General features: G+C 42.1%; 1 protein-coding gene across 18 annotated transcripts in view; it reads right to left on the bottom strand.

Annotated features, from left to right (window-relative positions):
- RIMBP2 (RIMS binding protein 2) overlaps positions 1-23,167 on the bottom strand; it is a 598,797-nt gene that overhangs the window by 260,917 nt on the left and 314,713 nt on the right. For all 18 annotated transcript variants that reach the window (XM_033956341.1, XM_033956346.1, XM_033956345.1 and 15 more), the window contains one exon: positions 6,106-6,195. In XM_033956341.1, coding sequence (XP_033812232.1) covers positions 6,106-6,195 — 90 coding nt within the window. The remainder of the gene's footprint in view (positions 1-6,105; positions 6,196-23,167) is intronic.

Genomic DNA, 23,167 nt, shown 5'->3' with positions numbered 1-23,167 from the left:
CCACCAGATCCTCCCCAAAACTGAAACTATCATTCCCCTCTACAAAAGGTATATCCTACGCAGGAAAACTAGGAACATCCCTACCCTTTAGAACCACAGAACTCTGGAACAACCTCATATCTCCGCTCAGAAATTCAAGCTCCCTCCAACTCTTCCGCAAACACCTGAAAACCTGGCTCTTTTCAAAAATCTAACACCTCCCGCTCTCTGGTACCCATGTCCCTCTCTATCTTCTTAGCTCCTTTCCTTTAACCCTTCATTGGAGTTCCTTTCTATCCTAACTCTGTAAACCGTGCCGAGTTCTACGCTTGCGGAGATGGCGCGGTATACAAACCTAAGGTTTAGTTTACTTAGTTTCGTTTCGTTTAGAACTTCCAAGTCTTTTTCCTGGGAGGTATCTCCAGGTATTGCCCCAGACATCCTGTATTCTTGCATGCATCACTTTACACTTATCCACATTGAACCTCATCTGCCATGTTGAACCTCATCTGCCCATTCCTCGATTATGTCACATTGCAGATCTTTACAATCCTCCTGTGTCTTCACTACTCTGAATAACTTCGTATCGTCCACAAATTTAATAACCTCACTCGTCGTACCGATGTTCAGATCATTTATAAAGATGTTGAAGAGCACGAGTCCAAGCACCGAGCCCTGCGGCACCCCACTGATGACGCTCTTCCAGTCCGAGTATTGTCCATTTACCCCCACTCTCTGTTTCATATGCTCCAGCCAGTTTTTAATCCATGTGAGTATTTCACCCTCGATTCCATGGCTTGCAGTTTTCTGAAGTAGTCGTTCATGTGGAACCTTGTCGAATGCCTTCTGAAAATCCAGATATACAATGTTGACCGGGTCGTCCTTGTCTATCTGCCTGTTTACTCCCTCAAAGAAGTGCAGCAAGTTCGTCAAACAAGATCTGCCTTTGCTGAAACCGTGCTGGCTGGTCCTCATCAGCCCGTGTTCATCATTTATTTTTTTGTTTTTTGCAGTGAAACAGGGGTCCTGTCAGGAGTCCGCTGAAGAGTATTGTTTTACCTTGGATATACTCTATACACTGGGAACTACAGGTGTGAGAAGACCGTAGTTGGTACCTCCTTTCTGCTCCCTGCTAACGATCTGTGTGGAGGAAATCCCTGTAGCAGATAAGTTTTGCTTTTCTTTCTTTATTTTTGAGTTTTGTAAAGCAGTTGCTAAGCTATTACTAAGCTGTGGGAATACTTTAAAGCCGTTAGGCTACATTGATACTTACCTGATAAATATTATTTCAACTCAAGTAAAGAATTAGAAATGAGTGGAGTTTTTTAAGACCGAGGATGTGTCTTCATCTTCAAACTACTTTTTGAAGTTGGTATGTCTGGAGGATTAGGTGTTTTTCTCCATTTTTTAGAATTAACCTACGGCGGCTTCCAACCCAGCTGCATTTATCTACAATTAACCATCTGACTGAGTGCCTTTGTCTCCTTTGCCAACTGTCGTCTCTACCGCTGTGTTTGGACTTCGTTTTCGCATTTGTGGTACATTTTTCTTGTGTGATTCCTATAGTTAATGCAGCTCATGACATCACAATAATGATTGCAAATCCTTTTGGTCAGTGACCTACCAACTGTGCGAGAATACGTAACTCGTCTTGAGCCTAGATTTGGAAATCTAGATCCAAAGTCCAAGGAAGATATAAAAGCAGAGCGGCAGATTTGCTCTGTAATTGGTTTTCTTCAGCTATTGCTTGAGGGTTGATGGTTCTGTGTTGGTTGGATTTCTGTTTGAAAATAAAAATTGATTCAGGGGCAATGTTAGGAAATTCTACTTTACGGAGAGGGTAGTGGATGCCTGGAATGCGCTCTCGAGAGAGGTGGTGGAGAGTAAAACTGTGACTGAGTTCAAAGAAGCGTGGGATGAACACAGAAGATTTAGAATCAGAAAATAATATTAAATATTGAACTAAGGCCAGTTACTGGGCAGACTTGCACGGTCTGTGTCTGTGTATGGCCGTTTGGTGGAGGATGGGCAGGGGAGGGCTTCAAATGGCTGGGAGGGTGTAGATGGGCTGGAGTAAGTCTTAACAGAGATTTCGGCACAGTACCGGGTAAAGCTTTGGATTTTTGCCCAGAAATAGCTAAGAAGAAAAATTTTTTTTTTTTAAATTGAATCAGGTTGGGCAGACTGGATGGACCATTCGGGTCTTTATCTGCCGTCATCTACCATGTTACTATGTAACATAAATGATTTAACCAGGCAGGAGAGGCTCCTGCCCTGTTAAAATCACACTGGTCAGCCCAACTGCAAATATTCAGTGATGCTTAACGGGATATGAGGTACAAAACTTGAATTATGAGCAAACTTGAGTCAGGGAAAAGTACGTACTCTACCTGTATGTAATACAGAAACTTTGGTTGCAACCACAGAATGGCAGTATATCAAGAATCTCAAAAAACATAGGCAAATGATATTAGCACTGAGGCACTATGGCCCCAATTCTATAAACAGCTCTTAAAACATAAGTGCTGAGGAATGCAGCGCTTAGCACATGTCAATTTTAAGTTAGGCAACATTTACAGAATCACGCCTAGCAGCACCTAAAGTGGATTTTAGAACTGCTAGGCCTCTGAACCTTAAGCGCTGCATATTTAAACTAGAATTTCCTTGGCCTAAATGTGGGTGCCTAAGTCCAAAACAGGCGCCTACATGAAAGACATGCCCACAATCCACCCCTAACCAGATATTATTGTATTCTTACAACTTATTGATCACTTTACTGTGCGTAGCTTACTATGTTATGTTAATCAGGTTTTCTATTCCGCCTTTACCTATTCAGTTGAAGGTTGGGACAGTTACCCAGGAAGTTACAATGGACAGATTGACACGGACATTCAACAGGGTTGCTAGTACAGGTAGATCAGTACAATTATTAATACAGTTAGGTCATAGTTACAAATACATAATTACTACAGTTATCAAATGAAAATGAATTGCTACAACCATGAATTATTTATAGAGCGCTACAGAGTCACAAAGCAGTTAGTCCCTGCTCGATAGAGCTTACAATGATTTTCCCCCCACTTTATTTTGGATTTGCAAATCTATAACTGGACACCTGCATTGAGGTGCCCTGGGGTCAAATGGTAGATATCTATTCTACAACAGAACCTAGGTGCCTGGATTACATTATAGAATCCTAGCATAACTCAATATCTGCCAGCCAGTAGCATAGCCAGGCAGCTGATTTAGGGTGGGCCCAAGAGCAAAGTGGAAGGTCCAAAAAATCATATAACATAACATAACTTTATTTTTCTATACCGCCTTAATCAAAATAATTCTAGGTGGTTTCCACAAAAGAGAAAAACTGGACAATCAGTGAAATACAAAATAATAAGAAAAGGAATACAGCCTGTTATATTAAAAAAGACATTAAAAATTTAAAATTTATGGAGTAAAATTAATTATGTTAAAGATAAAAGTACAGATTAAGAGATAAATTTGTCAAATAATAGTCTTAATTTCTTTTCTAAAAGCGCCATAGGGCAGCATGGCTCCGCTGATATAATTACCCAACCAGGACTGTTGTTTGCTTGCTTGAAAAGCAAGCATCCTGTCTAAATAAGACCCAAGTTTGCAGCCTAAAATCTTCGGGTAAGCAAATAAGTTACAATTCCTGGTTATCATCACAGGGTTATATAGCATTCCCCAACTAAAGTAAACCCAAATTTAATTTCTGCTCTTCCTCCCTCTCGGCATCTCCCAATACTGTTAGCTTAGTAATTTTGTTAAAAGCCTATAAAGAAAAAAAAAAGCCTATCAGGAAACTCACATCAAATCAGCATCCAAGTGGTATTTACCAGTGGCGAATGCCTCTTTGTGAAAAGAAAAAGAGGGAGTCAAGGTGGAATAGTCCAGAGATATCTCGGCAACCTGCATGTGGGACATTTGATTTACTTTCCATGCCTACTTCCAAATGGCAAATTTGCACCTGCAAATTCTGTGCCCACAGTCCTGGTGGACAAGAGATTTCTCTTTGAAAATCTGCTTGCAGGCCTGCGGGAACAGAATACTCAAATGGCCTGCCATCTCCACAGGTGGACTGAAAATTGTTCTCATTAAGTTTGTTTCCTATTATGAAAAGAGCGTCAACTCATTGGAACCAAACAAAATTCTCCAATCGGCATACTATTACGCCTCTGTCTTTGAATGCCAATTACCAACCAAAGAAATATCTGTGCATTCGCAATTAAGGGCTTTGATAATGATTCTTATGTTTTTAATCACCACAATGCGTGAGTTGGCTGCTATGCAAAATCAGAGCAAAAGCCTGAGAAAAGATGCATGAACGGCTTTCCAGGGAAGTCAGTGGAAGCAAAACCAGTAACAGAATGGAAAGAAACCTGATATAGTGCAGAGGATTCCTATGCAGCAAAGCAGCAAAGGGAGAGCCACAGATCTGCTAGGAACTCCGCTCTGTACTGGGAATGAAAATGGACATTTTGGACTGGTCTTAAGGTCCACATCCAATGCTTGCAAAACAGTAATTATATCTGAGAAAGGAACCAGCTAAAGCAGGGGTGTCAAAGTCCCTCCTCGAGGGCCGTAATCCAGTCGGGTTTTCAGGATTTCCCCAATGAATATGCATTGAAAGCAGTGCATGCACATAGATCTCATGCATATTCATTGGGGAAATCCTGAAAACCCGACTGGATTCCGGCCCTCGAGGACCGACTTTGACACCTGTGAGCTAAAGCATAGCATATGTCTTCTATCAAGGTGCCACTGTGGTGTAAAGCAGGGATCTCAAAGTCCCTCCTTGAGGGCCGCAATCCAGTCGGGTTATCAGGATTTCCCCAATGAATTTGCATTGAAAGCAGTGCATGCACATAGATCTCATGCATATTCATTGGGGAAATCCTGAAAACCCGACTGGATTGTGGCCCTCAAGGAGGGACTTTGAGATCCCTGGTGTAAAGGAAATGAATAATCACCATCCCCTAATTCTAGGGATACCAGATTTTTCTTTGGAGAAACCTGGGCATATGGCCCCGCCACGTTCTGCCTCTAGCCCTGCCCTGTTCCACCTCTGGCTCCGCCCCTGCACACCCTCATCTTTCCGACCTCTGGGCTACGTCTGGAGGGTCTCCGAGCATCCGCGGATGCGTGTGACATCATCCGTGTATGCTCAGAGGCCCTCCAGACGCGGCCAGGAGGCTGGGGCTTTCCAAAACCCAGACAAACTACCAGGTTTTGGAAAGTCCACCTGAGCACCCAGACAGTCCTCTAAAAAGAGGACATGTCCTGGTTTTCCCGGACGTCTGGTAACCCTACCTAATTCTATATACTTACGTATACATTTAAATGCTTAGCCCCCCCTTAGCACATGAAAGTTATACCCCCACCTTTAAAAAAACCACCCTAGTGTTTTTAGCGTTGGTCATGGCGGTAACAGCTCTGATGCTCATAGAATTCCTATGAGCGTCGGAGCTGTTACCGCTGGTGCTAAAAACCACGCTATGGTTTTGTAAAAGGGGGGTAGTGTCAATTATGCCAGCATTTAGGCATCTGCAGCAGTGGCGTAAGCCACGAGTGGGCCCAAAATGCCATCTTCTTTAGTATTGCTGGCGGGGATTCCCTAGCCCTGCCAGCTGAAGACTTCCTCCCCGCCGAAAGAATTTACATGTTGGGCAGCCGTCAGCCCTGTCCTTGAGGACTGCAGGCCACTCCTTCCTAGGGTTATCAGACGCCCTTTTAAGGACATGTCCGGGGGTCTGGACGGCTTTTCAAAACCCGGAACCCTGATCTTCCCCAGTTCTGCCCTCTCATTTTGACCTGGAATCTCTTTACTTATTGGCAAGAGCCAGCAGAAAGTTATGTTCAGCTGCCCCGAGATTTAAAGAGAAGAAAGGACAAATCTAAAGAACATAAGACAGATAACAAAATGCTTCTTCCTCTGCTCAAGGAAAACCAAGGAGGACACTTTTTTCCCCCAACATGCTGCAGCCCTTATCAGTGCAGAGCAAATGAGAAAGATGCCGTCTGCCAAACTCCCTGCTTTTGTCAGCTTCGCAATGTGTTGGTCACATGTGATAAGTGCTGCTCTCAGTGCTAGAACGCTGACGTTACCTGGTCATACTGTAGCGCCTTCTGGGAAAGACTCGCATAATGAAGGTTCAAGTGAGTTTTTTCCTGCACAGCATCTTTCAGTTCATATTCCTGGAGGAGGAACAAGAGAGGTAAATGAAACATAGAAACGTGATGGCAGATAAAGGCCAAATGGCCCACCCAGTCTGCCCATCCGCAGCATCCACTATCTTGTCCTCTTCCTATTAGCAAAGGCTCTTAACATTTGCATTGTAAAGTCATAGAACTTAATGGTTATAGAAACATAGTAACATGATGGCAGATAAAGGCCAAATGGCCCGTCCAGTCAGCCCATCCACAGTAACCATTATCTCTTCCTCTCTCTAAGAGATCCCACGTGCCTATCCCAGGCTTTCTTGATTAGTAGTTCTGCTCTCACTCTTTCAATTGTTATATGCTAGGCAAACAATGAGCAGTTTTGGTGGCCATTGAGTTGGGTATCGAAGAGTTAGACTTACCCCCCCCCCCCCCAATTACAAAACCGTAATGAGGTTTTTAGTGCCGGCTGCAGCTATAACAGCTCCGAGAACTGTTACCGCCACGGCTGGTGCTAAAACCCGTGCTATGGTTTTGTAAAAGGGAGGGGGGGGCGGGGTTACTGCTGACCTAAAGAAACACATAGTCCAGACTCTAGCAATAGACCTAGTCTATGGCCTAAGCTGGAAACATCAGGTCCAATAAAAAAAAAAAAAAGCTGTGCTCCTAAATTATACTTCTACAGTGTGCCATATTTTCAGCCAAACAAAAGAACATAAGAAATGCCGCTGCTGGGTCAGACCAGTGGTCCATCATGCCCAGCAGTCCGCTCATGCAGCGGCCCTTTTGGTCAAAGACCAGCGCCCTAACTGAGACTAGCCCTACCAGTGTACGTCCTTGTTCAGTAGGAACTTGTCTAACTTTGTCTTCAATCCCTGGAGGGTGTTTTCCCCTATGACAGACTCCGGAAGAACGTTCCAACTCTCCACCACTCTCTGGGTGAAGAAGAACTTCGTTACGTTTGTGCGAAATCTATCCCCTTTCAACTTTAGAGAGTGCCCTCTCGTTCTTCCTACCTTGGAGAGGGTGAACAACCTGCCCTTATCTACTAAGTCTATCCCCTTTAGTACCTTGAATGTTTCAATCATGTCCCCTCTCAATCTCCTCTATTCGAGGGAGAAGAGGCCCAGTTTCTCTAATCTTTCGCTGTACGGCAGCTCCTCCAACCCCTTAACCATCTTAGTCTCGAGTAGTAGTTTAAAGTTATGTTTATGAATTTAAGCCTATCATTCTTTTACCTAACAAAGGCCTAATTTCAGGTGCATAGATTGCTTACCTAATCTATCTAGGTGCCTACCTTAATTTTTTAAATCAGCGCTGATAATTGAAAGTGCCATTAAAAAGATGATTTAAGAGCATACTGGCAAATTAATTTTTTAAATAATTTTTAATTGTTTTTTTATGGCACTTTCAATTATCATCACCAATTAAGCCATTTAAAAAAATTATCCCCCCCCCCTCCTTTTTTACTAAGCTGCAGTTACGATTTCTACCATGGCCCGGAACACTAAATGCTCCGAAGCTTATAGAATTTCTATGAGCGACAAAACAGCATTGGAGCATTTAGCGCCCTGGGTCGCGGTAGAAACCTCTACCGCAGGTTAGTAAAAGAGGGCCTAAGTTAGGCACCTAGTTCGGCTAGATGCCCTGATCTAGGCACCTGACTGTAGGCACCTTTTATAGAATCAGGGCCAAAGTGCCTAATTTATGCACGGAACTTTTCCAGCCTCCATTTTTGAGCGCTATTTAAATAATCCAGCCTTTACTGCAGTTTACTGTCTGGTAACTGCTAAGTTACCACCAAGCCCCTTAACATGGCTCTTTGTTAGCAGTTCCGTGTAGTAAACTGCATATTATGTGCTTGACACGGTTTAGTAAAAGGGCCTCTAAGGGCTCCTTTTACGAAGCCGCGTTAGCGGCTTTATCGCGCGTGACTTTTAATCACGCGCTAACCCCCGTGCTAGCCGGAAAACTACCGCCTGCTCGAGGCGGTAGCGGCTTGCGCGGCCGGCGGCTTAGCGCGTGCTATTACGCACGTCAAACCGCTAACGCGCCTTCGTAAAAGGAGCCCTAAATTTCTTAGGAGAATGAAAACTGAAGGCAGACATGAATTTATAGAAAATTCCATCTATTCACAATTGCCCTCCTTCCCAGCCTCACCCCTGAAATTTAGTGAGTCCTGGTCACCCAAAGAGCTGCATTCATTCTGGCGAGATATTCGCTATACATGCAGCCGTTAGAAGCATTGACGATCTCCATGTTTTCCTAACTTTTTCCTGTCATTTTGAATTTTATAGGCACTCTGCTCAAATGTACCATTGATAGATGAGGACATGAAGGTAGTTCTGACATGACCTTTGCTTTCGGCTTCTTATTGGGAGATTCAAGTTTCAAGTTTATTAAAAGTTTGTTGTACACGCAATATCAAATACTCCAATGCGTATGACAATTTAAAATTAGGAGACAAAAATAAAACAATTTGTACACATAAACATACAATGTATGTACACAAGTAATTAGCGATACAAAAGGGAAAAGGGGTGAACTACAATCTTTAAGGAAAGTGAAAGTACATTTAAGGAAAAAACATCAGGAGGGTAATGAAGAATGTTTAAAAATTATGGCTAAGCCTAAAAAGAGGATAGGGGAAGTTGTGACTTATACATAAGGCCTGGTTAAAATTAGGTATTTGAGCCTGGGATTAATGATAGATGAATTATCCTATCTATAACACCGCCGGGACAGATAGGGAAAAATGCTTGAGAAATGTAAACACTACTTAGACCAGTGGTTCCCAATCCTGTCCTAGAGAAACACCAGCCAGTCGAGTTTCCGGAATAGCCTTAATGAATATGCATAAGAGTAGGGTTACCAGACATCTGGGAAAACCCGGACATAGCCTCTTTTTAGAAGACTGTCCAGGGTCCGGACAGACTTTCCAAAACCTGACAGTTTGTCCGGGTTTAAGAACACACCAACGAGCTCTGACTGCATCTGCAGGGCATCTGAGTATGCCCAGATGACATCACACAAATTTACACCTACTCCGGGCCCTCTAAACATGGCTGGAGCTTGTCGGGGAAGAAGAGAGGAGGTTTGTGGGGGCGGGGCTGGAGGCGGAACTGTTAGGGGCTGGGGCGGAACAGGGCGGAGCCAATGGCGGAACTAGGTGGGGATGGGGAAGAACAGGGTAGGGCCAGATGCGGAACAGGGCATGGCCATGCCTCTGGATTTTTGCAGCCCGAAAATTGGTAACCCTACATAAGAGAGATTTGCGTATAATGGAAGTGACAGGCATGCAAATCTGCTCCATGCATATTCATTAGGGCTATCCTGAAAGCCCAATTGGTTGGTGGTCCTCCAGGACAGGGTTGGGAACTACTGGCTTAAACAACCTCCATCGATTGGCAGCATATAAATCTCTATATATAAAATCGGATGTATCTGTGTGTGTATGTATGAATGTTCAACAAAAATATGTATGTATATTCCAGCATTACTAATTCAAAAAAAAATATGATCACATTACACCACTTCTACAAGCAGCACATTGGTTACCAATCACACATAGAATAACTTTTAAAATTCAGAGGGCCGCCACGGGAGCAGACTGCTGGGCATGATGGACCACTGGTCTGATCCAGCAGCGGCAATTCTTATGTTCTTATGTTCTTAATCACACGCTCTGATATTTCTGGATCTTCTCTTGATACCGTACTCTCCATTCAGGGCACTTAGATCAACACAACAATATTTACTACTATCCCTTCTTTAAAAGTAATAGGGACCAGGAGATCTACCATTTTCTCAGCTTTGGAACAATTTACCAATATACTTACGCAATGAACCTTCTTTAGAAAAATTCAAGCGTTCCTTAAAAAGCTTCCTGTATAAGGACGCATTTGAAACATAGATAGCTTAACTTACCAATTACTAAATCTTTTAGTTCTTAATTAGACCTACGAGTAGGTCGTAAATTTATCTTCTTTTTTCTATGATCATTTCTGACTTTATATCCCCTTTTTTTTGTTGTTTCTCTCTTTTGTGTTCCCACCATATGTGTTCTTGCCTAAATGTTTCTTCTCTTTCTTTAGATTGTAGTTCATCCCCCTCGCCTTCTGTATCAGTTATGTATTAGAACGTATAGAATTTGTACTCAATTGTATAAAAATGTTTTGCTTTGTCCCCTATTTTTAAAAAATATTATATGCATTGAAGTATATGATATTGCGTATATAACAAACCTTAATAAAACTTGAAACGCATGGACAGATTTCATCCAAACTTGGAATACATATCACTTACTATCTGGGGAATAATACTGTGGGATCTGAACTCCCAGGAAAGGGACTTGGGAGTTCAGATCGACAAGTCGATGAAGCCGTCCACACAATGTGTAGCGGTGGCGAAAAGGATGAACAGAATGCTAGGAATGATAACGAAGAGGATCATGAACAGATCGAAGAAGGTTATCATGCCGCTGTACCGGGCCATAGTGCGCCCTCACCTGGAGTACTGCGTCCAGCACTGGTCGCTGTACATGAAGAAGGACACAGTACTACTCGAAAGGGTCTAGAGAAGAGTGACTAAGATGGTTAAGGGGTTGGAGGAGCTGCCGTACAGCGAACGATTAGAGAAACTGGGCCTCTTCTCCCTTGAACAGAGGAGATTGAGAGGGGACATGATCGAAACATTCAAGGTACTGAAGGGGATAGACTTAGTAGATAAAGACAGGTTGTTCACCCTCTCCAAGGTGGGGAGAACGAGAGGGCACTCTCTAAAGTTGAAAGGGGATAGATTCCGTACGAACAAAAGGAAGTTCTTCTTCACCCAGAGAGTGGTGGAAAACCGGAAAGCTCTTCCGGAGTCTGTCATAGAAGAAAACATCCTCCAGGGATTCAAGACAAAATTAGAACAAGGATGTACCCTGAAAGGGATGGTTTCAGTCAGGGCACTGGTCTTTGACCAGAGGGCCACTACGGGAGCAAACTGCTGGGAATGATGGACCACTGGTTGAATGTATTATTGTGTCATTGGAGGAATAAAGATCTTCATATTGTCAGATGAATTGGAGGACACTTTTTTAGTGCACATCATTCTGATCTGGACAATTCCATTCTGGTTCTGGTACAGATAAAGGACCTAGTCCATCTGGTTTGCCCAACAAAATAAACTCCTACTATATGATATGATAACATGTGCATACTTGATTTTGAGCTATCCTTGCCATTTTCAGGGCACAGACCGTAGAACTCTGCCTGCCACTGGCTTAATTTTCAAGTACTATCAAAGCTCGCTACAGCCCTATTAGATTTATCTAGCCATAATTGGGAATCCCACTGTAGAAGTCTGCCTGGCACTAGAGAAAGTGCTGCAGAAAGAATACTTCTGAGGCAAGCTGACAGGGGTAGGCTCGCTTCGTTGTGCTGCTGGCAGCCCGAAGATTTTAAATTACAATGGTGGGGAGGTGGTAGGTGGGGGAGTCGGAAGAGCCATATTTGTGATTGCCATTTTTTGGGGAGGCCACAGCCCCTGTGGCCTCCCCTGTTCCGACGCCTATGGGTATAACTGACTATTCTATAACTAGGTATGGAATTTGGTGTCTAACTTTAGATGCTATTTCTAGAATTTGGAGATAAGGTAAAAACTGTTAATAGAGAAGAAGCTGGAATAAGGGCAAGTTCAGCTAGTATGATATTCTTTTGTATTACATGGGCAACCTACCCACCTCCACCCCACCCAATAAAAAGGCCCAAGCAGCAATCTAGCCTAGCTTAACAAATAGCAGGTCAATATTCAGCCACTGACTGCTGCTGGCTAAAATAGATCCAAATATTTAAAGCCAGCCAATATTTCAGCACTGTAACTGAATATATGGGCATTTGGGAAGTTACGCTGGTATAGGAGTACCAGATTTTTGGTCAAAAAAAAGAGGAAGCGTCACCCGTGCCCCTTTCTACCCCTGGACCCGCCTCATTCCACCCATGACCCACATAGTTCAGAGGTACATTATGCAATTATGAGAAATGCTGCATTTTGTATCAGAAATCCGATGCTACGGAATCAGTTGCCCAATTATTTGAGAACTAGTACCGAACTGGTTGTATAAGAAGAAATTGAAGACATGCCTGTTTTTATTCAAAGTTTTTTGTCTTAATTATTAATTATAGACTAATTAATTTTCTGCATTTTGCTTTTTTATGTTTGATTTTATGTTCATTTTATTGTATCTCACCTAGTAATAGGCAGGCTAGAAATATTTCAAATTCATTAACACCCACTTTTACAAAATGGCGATGGCGTATTTTAGCGCAGGCCGGCTCACTGAATGCTCTGCGCTGCTCCCGAAACTTATAGGAACTTTATGAGTGTCGGGAGCAGCACAGAGCATTCAGCCTGCGCTAAAAAACGCTATTGCGGTTTTGTAAAAGGGGGAGGGGAAGGATAAATACAGTGTGCCTGCTGACCTCTATGCCTTCATATTTAAAATGACAAGCACGTCCCCTATTACCAAAGGCCCAAGTCTGTACTGCTTCTTTACGGAAGTCCTAGAATTACAGTATGGACATCCCTTTCTCTTTAGAGGTTATACCTGGACCGTAGCGTGTTATGTCCTCAATTCATTCACCATTGAAAGAAACCTTAGGAGAGACATTCCATTTCCCACCACGGAAGGCAGATAACCGAGGCTGTATCTACTAATGGCACAATATTGGCCCAATTTAAAAAACAAACAAACAAACAAACCTCTCTCTAATCTATTTGTTTTTGCTAAATTTACTGCCCACCAGATTATAAACTGAGTCCTGGTGAAAACTATTAAGCCTTCTGTTGCTCCATGCTTTGTGCAAATTTTTGCCAATTAGGGAATCCAGTTAATTCACAGCTTGCATCGGTGCTGATAATTTAATTATATCTAATACATCACAACACTATTACTGAGTCAAACCAGGTCTGCTGCTGGACCTACTCAAATCAGTCTGCTCTAGCTGTTGATAATTAAAAATCTCATTTAGCCAGCTTGAACATGATACAGAAACACATAACCCAATGACGTCTTATTAAGCAGAAAAATCGCAAGAAGCAATGCAGGCTATAATTGTGTAGAGATTCAACTATTGTAGTAGGTAAAGTGTAATCATATCTAGGGTCTAGTTTGGGGTTCACTTATGAAAAATGGTGATGTTCAGAAGACAGATCAAATAGCTCAAAAATATAAAAGACCATCCTGCTTACCTCCAAAGCATGTGAAATGTATTAAGACTTCAAAGTATTATTTATCTTTATAGCAGTTCTCCCAACAGGCAGGAGGGAGTTGTAATTTCTTGCCGGATGATATCTCAGTCAATCTGTATCTCCAATAATATCACCGTGCAATACCGTGAAAGTGCAAATCCATTCAAACGCAAATTCCAAAAGTGAAAAAATATCCAATTGAAGTATTCAAAACCGTTTGGTTCAATCAAACAAATTATAATAAAGCTCCAAAGGTAATATTCAGATCATAAAGCTAACCCCCTTCTTTTACTAAGGCGCGCTAATCGAATTAGCGCACGCTAAATCGATTAGCGCACCTTAGTAAAATTGGGCCTAAGTTAAACTACTATCATTCGGGATGGTATTAATCTCTTACTGAGCACCATATACATTTATTTAGTATAAGATTTTTATTTACAGAATTAGATCTTCCTTTTATTGCTGATCCTTATATTGAAGATCTTGAATATCTTTTATATATTTTTTTCTCCCGATTGGTTTTTGTTTTATGTACAGAATGGCACAAAAAATACCCCCAAACAATTAAAGAAGTCTTGGTTTTTTTGTTCCATTCTGTACAAAAACCAAAAACCAATTGGGAGATAAAAATATATAAAAGATATTAAATAAATAAAAATAATAATAATAATAAAAACAAACAAACAACTTAGCAGTGCTTAGACAGCAACTCCAGTAATTGGAACGCAAAGGCAGTGCCGGGCAGACGTCTACTGTTTGCGCCTCGATCATGACTGGACAGATCTGGATGGTCTGGAGTAGGGCTTTGATGACAGCTTCAGTAGTTTGAGAACAAAGCCAGTGCCGGGTAGACTTCTACAGTCTGTGGCCTGAAAATGGCCAAGGACAAATCAATATCAAGTAGGCATATGTCATATCACGTCATTCATTATGCTATGAGTTTATCTTGTTGGACAGACTGGATGGATCGTACAGGTCTTTATCTGCCATCATCTATCATGTTACTATGTTATGTAGTTTGCCATCAGAGTGCCAGCCAGTGGCATAGCGAGGGTAAGTGGTGCCCCTCCCTGCCCCCCTTGTTTCTAACCCCCCTCCCCTGCTGTGCACGCACCTCCCTTTCCTTCTCCCATATCTTTTTAATTTTCCAGGTGAGAGCAACAGCACGAACTTGCTGCCTGTGTCATGTCAGCTATCCCTCTGACATTACTTCCTAGGCCCGGAGCCCGGAAGTGACATCAGAGAAAGGCAACACCAATACTTATTTTTATTTTTTTAGTATTTATTTACCACTTATAGGGCTCCTTTTATCAAGCCACGCTAACGGGGTTAACGCGCGCGACTTTTCATCACGCGCTGGCCTAAAAACTACCGCCTGCTCAAGAGGAGGCGGTAGCGCCTAGCGCGGCCAGTGGTTTAACACATGCTATTACGCGCGATAAACCGCTAGCGTGGCTTGATAAAAAGAGTCCATAGTCTAAGTGGTTTACATTCAGGTACTCAAGCATTTTTCCCTATCTGTCCTGGCATGCTCACACTCTATCTAATGTAGCTGGGGCAACGGGGGATTAAGTGACTTGCCCAGAGTCACAAGGAGCAGTGTGGGATTTGAACCCACAACCTCAAGGTGCTAAGGCTGCTGCTCTAACCACTGCACCACACACTCCCTCAATGTGGGCAGCAAATTCGTAATGCTGCTCACGCAGGAAAAATTAAAGAGGGAAGAGGGAAGGGGTGCACGCGCGTGACGGGGGTTCGGGAAGGAGGGGGCAGAGAGGAGGATGGGTGTCTGCACCCATTACAAAGACCGCACCTGGGACGGACTGCTCCACCACCCCCCATGCATTTTCCTTATTATGCCAGTGGTGCTGGCCCCTTTTTTGGCATTAAAAAAAAAAAGTATCACTTTGCAATATATTAACTTTTTTTTTTTTTTTTTTTAGGAGGAAGAAGAAAATAAAAAGCATACAATAAAGAAAAAGGGATGTTCATGGTGTTTGTAATAATCCAAAAGCCAAGAGACTCTAATAACCAGACACAGAAATAAATACAGGAAAGACACTATGGCCTAGATTCCCTAACCTGACCGAGTCAGTCCACTCCATGTCCGATCCGACGTAGGCCGACTGATTCACAATGGGCCTGTATTCAAATGGGGGCAATCAGAGGAATGCCCCCCACCAAACTCATGGATCACTGTCCAGCGATCCAGACGCATGCGCAGACCATCTACTTTGCCTATAGATCAGGGGTCCCCAAAGTCCCTCCTTGAGGGCCGAATCCAGTTGGGTTTTCAGGATTTCCCCGATGAATATGCATTGAAAGTAGTGCATGCACATAGATCTCATGCATATTCATTGGGGAAATCCTGAAAACCCAACTGGATTCGGCCCTCAAAGAGAGACTTTGGGGACCCCTGCTGTAGATGGTCTGCGCATGCGTTTGATGTCCGTGTTAAAAATTTTTTTTATTTTTTTAACTTTTTACTCACAAGCCCGTGGTTTTAACCCGCAGGTTAAAACCATGGACTTGAGTCAGGGCAGGAGATTCACAGCAGAGATCGGGGCAGGAGAGTCGTGGCAGAGATCAGGGCAGAGAGCAGGGCTGTAAGATCGGAGTAGAGAGCAGGGTGGCAATGGAGCAGGGGAGTCAGCAGGGACGTGTGCGACTGGTCCCCAACAGTCGCTTCTTCTGTTGATCGGCCAGCCCAGTCGGTGTGCCAGATTTGTTTAGTGAATCGTGTCCCTGCCTACTTTGCATGCCGTTTCCCCTCACATGCATGCACGGATCGGAATCGGATCGGCACAGAGGTTAGTGAATCGGGTCGCAAATGGGGTCGTAAACCGATCAGTATACAATCGGTTTGCTTAGTGAATCTAGCCCTATATAAGTCTGGTTGATAACGTAGTTTGACATTATTGTCTAGGTCAGTGATTCCCAACCCTGTCCTGGAGGAACACCAGGCCAATCGGGTTTTCAGGCTAGCCCTAATGAATATGCATGAGAGAGATTTGCATATGATGGAAGTGATAGGCATGCAAATTTGCTTCATGCATATTCATTAGGGCTAGCCTGAAAACCCGATTGGCCTGGTGTTCCTCCAGGACAGGGTTGGGAACCACTGGTCTAGGTAACAAGGTTCTATAATGCCAGAGTGGTTGATCATTACTTTTTTCATTATTGTTTTAAAACAATGCTCAGTATTCACATCTCTCATAGTTGGATGATTTTTCTAGACGTGTTGTATCTCCAGTTACAGGGAGATAAAAAGATTCACAACAAACACTGCTAAACTAATTAATAATATAGAGACACCTTACACAGACTTAATGGGTTCAGATTTTTTTTTCTCACTTTCTCCGGAGTTGCAAATTATTCTGTGCAAATCTTGTTTGGTTACTTGCCCATAATTAGATGAAATCAAAAGACATTTTAAGGAGCATGTGGCTTTTGGCACTTCTTTACAGTTTGAAAGTATAGTATGTTGTCTGATGTGATTAGTTTTAATGCAGTCTTGCTTAATTTGGGTCAGGCTAACCTGACATTCTAAGTTTTAACTTTAATATCACAAATTAGACTATAGCATGCCTAAAATTTCTATGAATATGGGATATGAATTGTTAGGAAAATATTAAGCTTATTGTCTACTCTAGAGTGCGAATTATGATATTTGTTACGGATTTCCGGTACAAGGTATTGTTGTGATGCAATTGGACTTCTGTAATTCACTCTTGATGGGCATTGTGAAAGTTAAAATAAAGCACTACAGGTCGTTCAGAACACCGCTCGGAGCTTGGACCCGTGCTCTTCAACATCATTATAAATGATGTGGACATAGGTACGACGAGTGAGGTGATTAAATTTGCGGATGATACGAAGCTATTCAGAGTAGTGAAGGCGCAGGGGGATTGCGAAGATCTGCAACGTGACATAATCAGGCTCGAGGAATGGGCATCGACATGGCAGTTGAGGTTCAACATGGATAAATGCAAAGTGATGCATGTCGGTAACAAAAATTTCATGCTCAAATACAGGATTTCCGGGGCGGAACTTAGAGAGACCTCCCAGGAAAGGGACTTGGGAGTTCTGATTGACAAGTCGATGAAGCCATCCAAACAATGTGTGGCGGCGGCGAAAAGGGTGAACAGAATGCTAGGAATGATAAAGAAGAGTATCATGAACAGACTGAAGAAGGTTATCATTCCGCTGTATCGGGCCATAGTGCACCCTCACCTGGAGTACTGCATACAGCACTGGTCGCACGTACATGAAGAAGGACACGGTACTACTCGAAAGGGTCCAGAGAAGAATGACTAAGATGGTTAAGGGGTTGGAGGAGCTGCCATACAGCGAAAGATTAGAGAAACTGGGCCTCTTCTCCCTCGAACAGAGGAAATTGAGAAGGGACATAATCGAAACATTCAAGGTACTGAAGGGGATAGACTTAGTAGATAAGGACAGGTTGTTCATCCTCTCCAAGGTAGGGAGAACGAGAGGGCATAGATTCCGTACAAACGTAAGGAAGTTCTTCACCCAGAGAGTGGTAGAAAACTGGAACGCTCTTCCGGAGTCTGTCATAGGGGAAAACACAAAGTTAGACAAGTTCCTGGTGAACAAGAACGTACGCTGGTAGGGCTAGTCTCAGTTAGGGCGCTGGTCTTTAACCAAAGGGCCGCCGCTTGAGCGGACTGCTGGGCATGATGGACCACTGGTCTGACCCAGCAGCGGCAATTCTTATGTTCTTATGATTACGGGAACAGCCTGGAATGAGCACATCAATCAAGTATTGAAAAGGTTGCATTGGTTGCTGATTGAAATGAGGATTGAGTATAAGGTCTTGACGATGGTGCACCAGGTGATCTACAGGGTAGCTCCCTGGTATCTAAGTCAAATGTTGAAACATTACACACCTTTTAGATCCTTGAGATCTCAGTCCGTAATGCGACTATCAATTGAAGCACTTGGAGGTACACACTATAGGAAGACACAAATATCAGCAATCTCAGTAGCGGGTCCACGTTTGTGGAATGCACTGTCGGGATTCTTTGAGCACATGTATATAAGAGGGCGTCGATTGCGTGGCCGTTCTACAGCATACACACCTGCAATGTTCGGACCAGAACTATGAAATCAGAATGAGGCAGCTGCAGATAGAGTTGTGCGAACAACTAATGCAGTGGAAGGTTGGCATCACGGATTGCAGTCTCCCTTTCGCTGCCCTCACCCTACCATCTGGACTTTTCTGCAAGGAATGAAGCAAGATATGAGCTGTCAGAAGGTGATTCTGCTTCAAGGTCCATCGACAAAGAAATACCAGATGCTGAAAGATCGTGTTACTAAGGTGGTTGAAAACTTTGGAAGAGTGGAGATTCTTGTGCTTCTTCGCGCAATGGCACATTTTTCGCAATCATAATGTCAGACATTATATAGAAGGTGTCAATAGTTGATGTAACTCTTATCAATAATTTTTTATGGGTTCAAGTACAGTGTGTGTAGGTTACCTGCATCTTTTATATGGCATACTGATTTATATACATGCTGCATATATATTATGTTTATGAGTGCCTACTTCAAAAAGCATACGAAAACTTAAAGAATAAATCATAGACTATATGTGCAGAAAATAAATTAATCAAACAACAGACATGGGATTAAGGGCTCCTTTTACAAGGGCCTTAACACGCAGAATAGCGTGCGCTAAAATGCCGTACACGCTAGCCGCTACCGCCTCTTCTTGAGGGCTCCTTTTACAAAGGTGCGCTAGTGTTTTTAGCGCATGCACCGGATTAGTGCACGCTACCGGTAGTTTTTCAGGTAGCGCGCACTAATCCGGCGCATGCGCTAAAAACACTAGCGCACCTTTGTAAAAGGAGCCCTAAGTGTCTACGGGATTAAGTGACAAGGGTTGAAGCTTCTGTGATTAACTGTTCTAGATGTTCAGTTTTCAGCATATTTTACAAAATGCTCACTGAATGTGAAGCTCCTTGTAAAATATGAATAAGGTCATGGAAAAATCTACGACTGTTGTAGCATATACAGAGAGAACAGCCATTTTACTAACACAGAGCAATGCCTTTTGACGCTTTTGAACAAGATGAACGCAATGGGCCTAGGAGAAACACTGACTGCATGGGTAGAAGACTGGCCTAGCGGCAGACTTCAAAGGGTGATGGTAAACGGTATTCCCTCAAAAACATCGGAAGTGACCAGTGGAGTGCCGCAGGGCTCGGTTTTGGGCCCGATACTATTTAATATCTTTGTAAGGGATCTGCCTCAGGGACTTCGTGGCAAAATTACATTATTTGCAGATGACGCTACACTCTGCAATGTTGTGGGCAACGCAACAGAACCAGATAGCACAACCATGCCCGACACTATGAAGCAGGACCTGCTTTTACTGGAACAATGGTCCAGTACTTGGCAACTGAATTTTAATGCCAAAAAATGTAAGGCAATGCACCTTGGTAGCGGAAATCCATGCAGAACATATACCCTGAATGGTGAAAACCTAACAAGAACTGTAGCAGAACGGGACTTGGGAGTAATCATCCAGGAAGATATGAAAGCTGCCAATCAGGTGGAGAAAGCTTCAACCAAGGCAAGACAAATGCTGAGTTGCATCAGAAGGAGCTTTATCAGCCGAAAGCCTGAAGTTATACTGCTATTATACAGATCCATGGTAAGACCTCACCTGAAGTACTGTGTTCAGTTGTGGAGGCCACATTATATAAAGGACGTGAAGAGGATGGAGTCAATTCAGCGAATGGCCACTAGGATGGTCTCAGGACTTAAAGATCTCCCATATGAAGAACGTCTGAGCAGATTACGCTTATATTCTCTCGAAGAGCGCAGAGAAAGGGGGGACATGATAGAAACATTCAAATACATCACGGGCCGCATTGAGGTGGAGGACTAAATTTTTTTTCCTATGGGTCCCACGGTGACAAGAGGGCATCCGCTAAAACTCAGGGGGGGGGGGGGGGAGGTTTCATGGGGACACCAGGAAATACTTCTTCACCGAAAGGATAATTGATCGATGGAATGGTCTTCCACGTCAGGTAGTCGAGGCCAGTAACACGCTCGACTTCAAGGGACGATGGGACAGACAGGTGGGGTCGCTCAAGAGGAATGCTTAATAGATTCTCAAGGGAGGGAGGGTTCTTGAGTGGGCAGACTTGTTGGGCCGTCGGCCCTTTTCTGCCGTCATACTCTATGTTTCTATGTTCCTATGTTTGTATGTGTGAGTGCCAGCAATTACAGATGGGAGCAATAGATTTTGCTATTTATATGTGTAATACAAGAATTTGCAAATCTGCACATTTGAGGGGAATCAATTAAGGAGCTGAGATCTAAAATGCTTTTTTTTTTTTTTTTTAACTGTTTAAATTGATTTTGAACACCAGAGAGGAAAGCATCATTTTCCTCCTCAATCACTCACCCACAAGTCAGGTCTACAGAGCAGGTGTGAATGCTAACAAGGAATTTTTTTTTAACTGTATATATCGTCTACAGCCTATTCAAAATATGGCAGCAGGGGTTATTTTGTTGGTTATTTTGCGTAAAATGAGATTTGAGACGGTGACTGCACTTTTACACTCTCTGGATTAATTAACTGAGGCTTCATAAAGTTTGAGGGATTCACAAAGATATAAACTATCTTCCCTTCTTTTAAGGGTATTAAATCTATAGGAAAGCTTAGTCAATCTTTTGCCTTCAAGCTGGTAGAGATGTGGAATGGACTTCCTGAGTCCATTAGACTGGTAGGCCAGCTTCAACAATTTCATAAAGCCTTGAAAATTCTGCTGTTTACACAAAATTTAAATGGCTTAACTATAGTATCAAAGAATTGACGATAATCCAGCTTTTTTTTCTTTCATTCTCTCTTTCTTATGTATTCTAGTCTTAATTACATGTGAACCGAGTTGAGCTCCGTTGGGAGAAGACCCGGTATATAATTTGAAGACTAGATTAGATTAGATATAAAATTGAATTCGGTGGAAGATTGTTCTACTTTTCTTTTTTTTAAATGATAAACTGTCTAGAACTTTCAGTATCAATGCTATATAAGATTTTTTTTATATTGTACTGAACATACTTCAGATATATGTGGGTGTTGAATTTATATATACCAATCATTATTTATCATTGGCAAAAACCTTTCTTTTTATGAGTGTGCAAAATTTTGTGGGAAAATTTTTTTTTGTAAATCTTTATTAATTTTAAAATATAAATAGTGCAATAAAATTAATTTAAACATAAACAAATCAAGAAATTTACTTTAAATATGCAAATAATTCAAAAAAACACTCATTTTTCCCCCTCCCCCTAACTAATAAAAGTAGATATACATTTATAATTTCCATACAATAAATAAAATAGGAATAACAAACAATAATACATTTCCCACCACCCTCCCTCCTACCCTGGATGTGTAAGGAGGTCAGATAAAAAGAAAAGGTACATGACATCTATTGTGACTCAATAAATGATGCCAATGGGCTCAACACCATGTTAAATACTTTACTATAATCTAAAATTTCAGCGTTCATTCTTTCATATTTATAACTAGAACACAAGTTTGCCCACCAGAAAATATAATTAAGTCAATCATAACATTTCCAATTGCATGTTATCATTTGAATGGCTACTCCCATCATTATTAAGAAAAATCAGCTTTTATAACGATCCAAAGAAGGTTTAACATTTAATAAAGTACCACAAATTATAGCTTCATAAGTTAGTGATATCGATGACCCAAGTACAACATTAATTTGTCCCCATATCGACTTCTAAAAATCAATTATCAATGGACAATAATACAACAAATGATCCAAAGTCCCTATATCAATATGACAGTGCCAGCATCTATTAGATTTAGAACTGTCTAACTTTTGCAAACGAACTGGGATCCAAATTTTAATAAATGCAAAACTTAGATTACCCCTCCCCCCTTTTACGAAGTTGTGTTAGGCTTTTTTTATTGTCGGAATTCTATGAGCATTGGAGCTAATACCATCATGGCCGGCATTAAAAAAAGCCTGATGCTGCTTCATAAAAGGGGGGAGGGGCAGTGATTCATTTTTTATTTTGTAATTTAAGGATATAATTAATATACACGTACAAAGAAACTATGTGGCAACAATTATTTGAACATATTTATATTCTATGAAAAAAAATTACAACCAATAAACTTAAAGATCCTCAACCCCCCTACCCCTTTTTCCATACCACCTAAGCACCCACCCCTCTCCCCTTTCCCCTTCTCCCCATGCAAGAAAACTCTCATAAATTACGAAGAAAAGACAGTCTTAAAGCCAAATAATTCTGTATGTATAATGCAGTTTTAATTTCTCCATAAGAAATATATAGAACAGCTTATTTTGCTACATATATATTGTTGAAATGGTACTAGACTTCCAGTGCAAAGCAATCTCACTTCTCGCTGCCAGTAAGCAATTGTCCAAACAGCATTTGAGGAACCTGGGCCAATCCTGAAGTCCAAAACTCAAAAGCACCAGGCTTGGCATTAGAAGCAGGAGATAATTTCAGCTATCGAAGATGTGCTGTACTTGAATGCCTATTGCTGTTTAAGGACACATTTTCCCAGTCTTTATTGCATAGTGCTATTTTTGTCTGTATGCTGTCTTTTTTTAAAACCCAATTTACAATGCAAAGTTAATCTGAACGTGCTAAGGCTTATGATACCAGATCCTGTGGATAATTAAACTATGCCGAGGTTGTTGTGATGACTATTATCAAATCAGATCACTTG

The sequence above is a fragment of the Geotrypetes seraphini genome, chromosome 8 (genome assembly GCF_902459505.1).
Source record: "Geotrypetes seraphini chromosome 8, aGeoSer1.1, whole genome shotgun sequence".
Lineage (NCBI taxonomy): Eukaryota > Metazoa > Chordata > Amphibia > Gymnophiona > Dermophiidae > Geotrypetes > Geotrypetes seraphini.
Note: the sequence above shows the minus strand (reverse complement) of the source record. Positions and strands in the feature narration are given on the sequence as shown.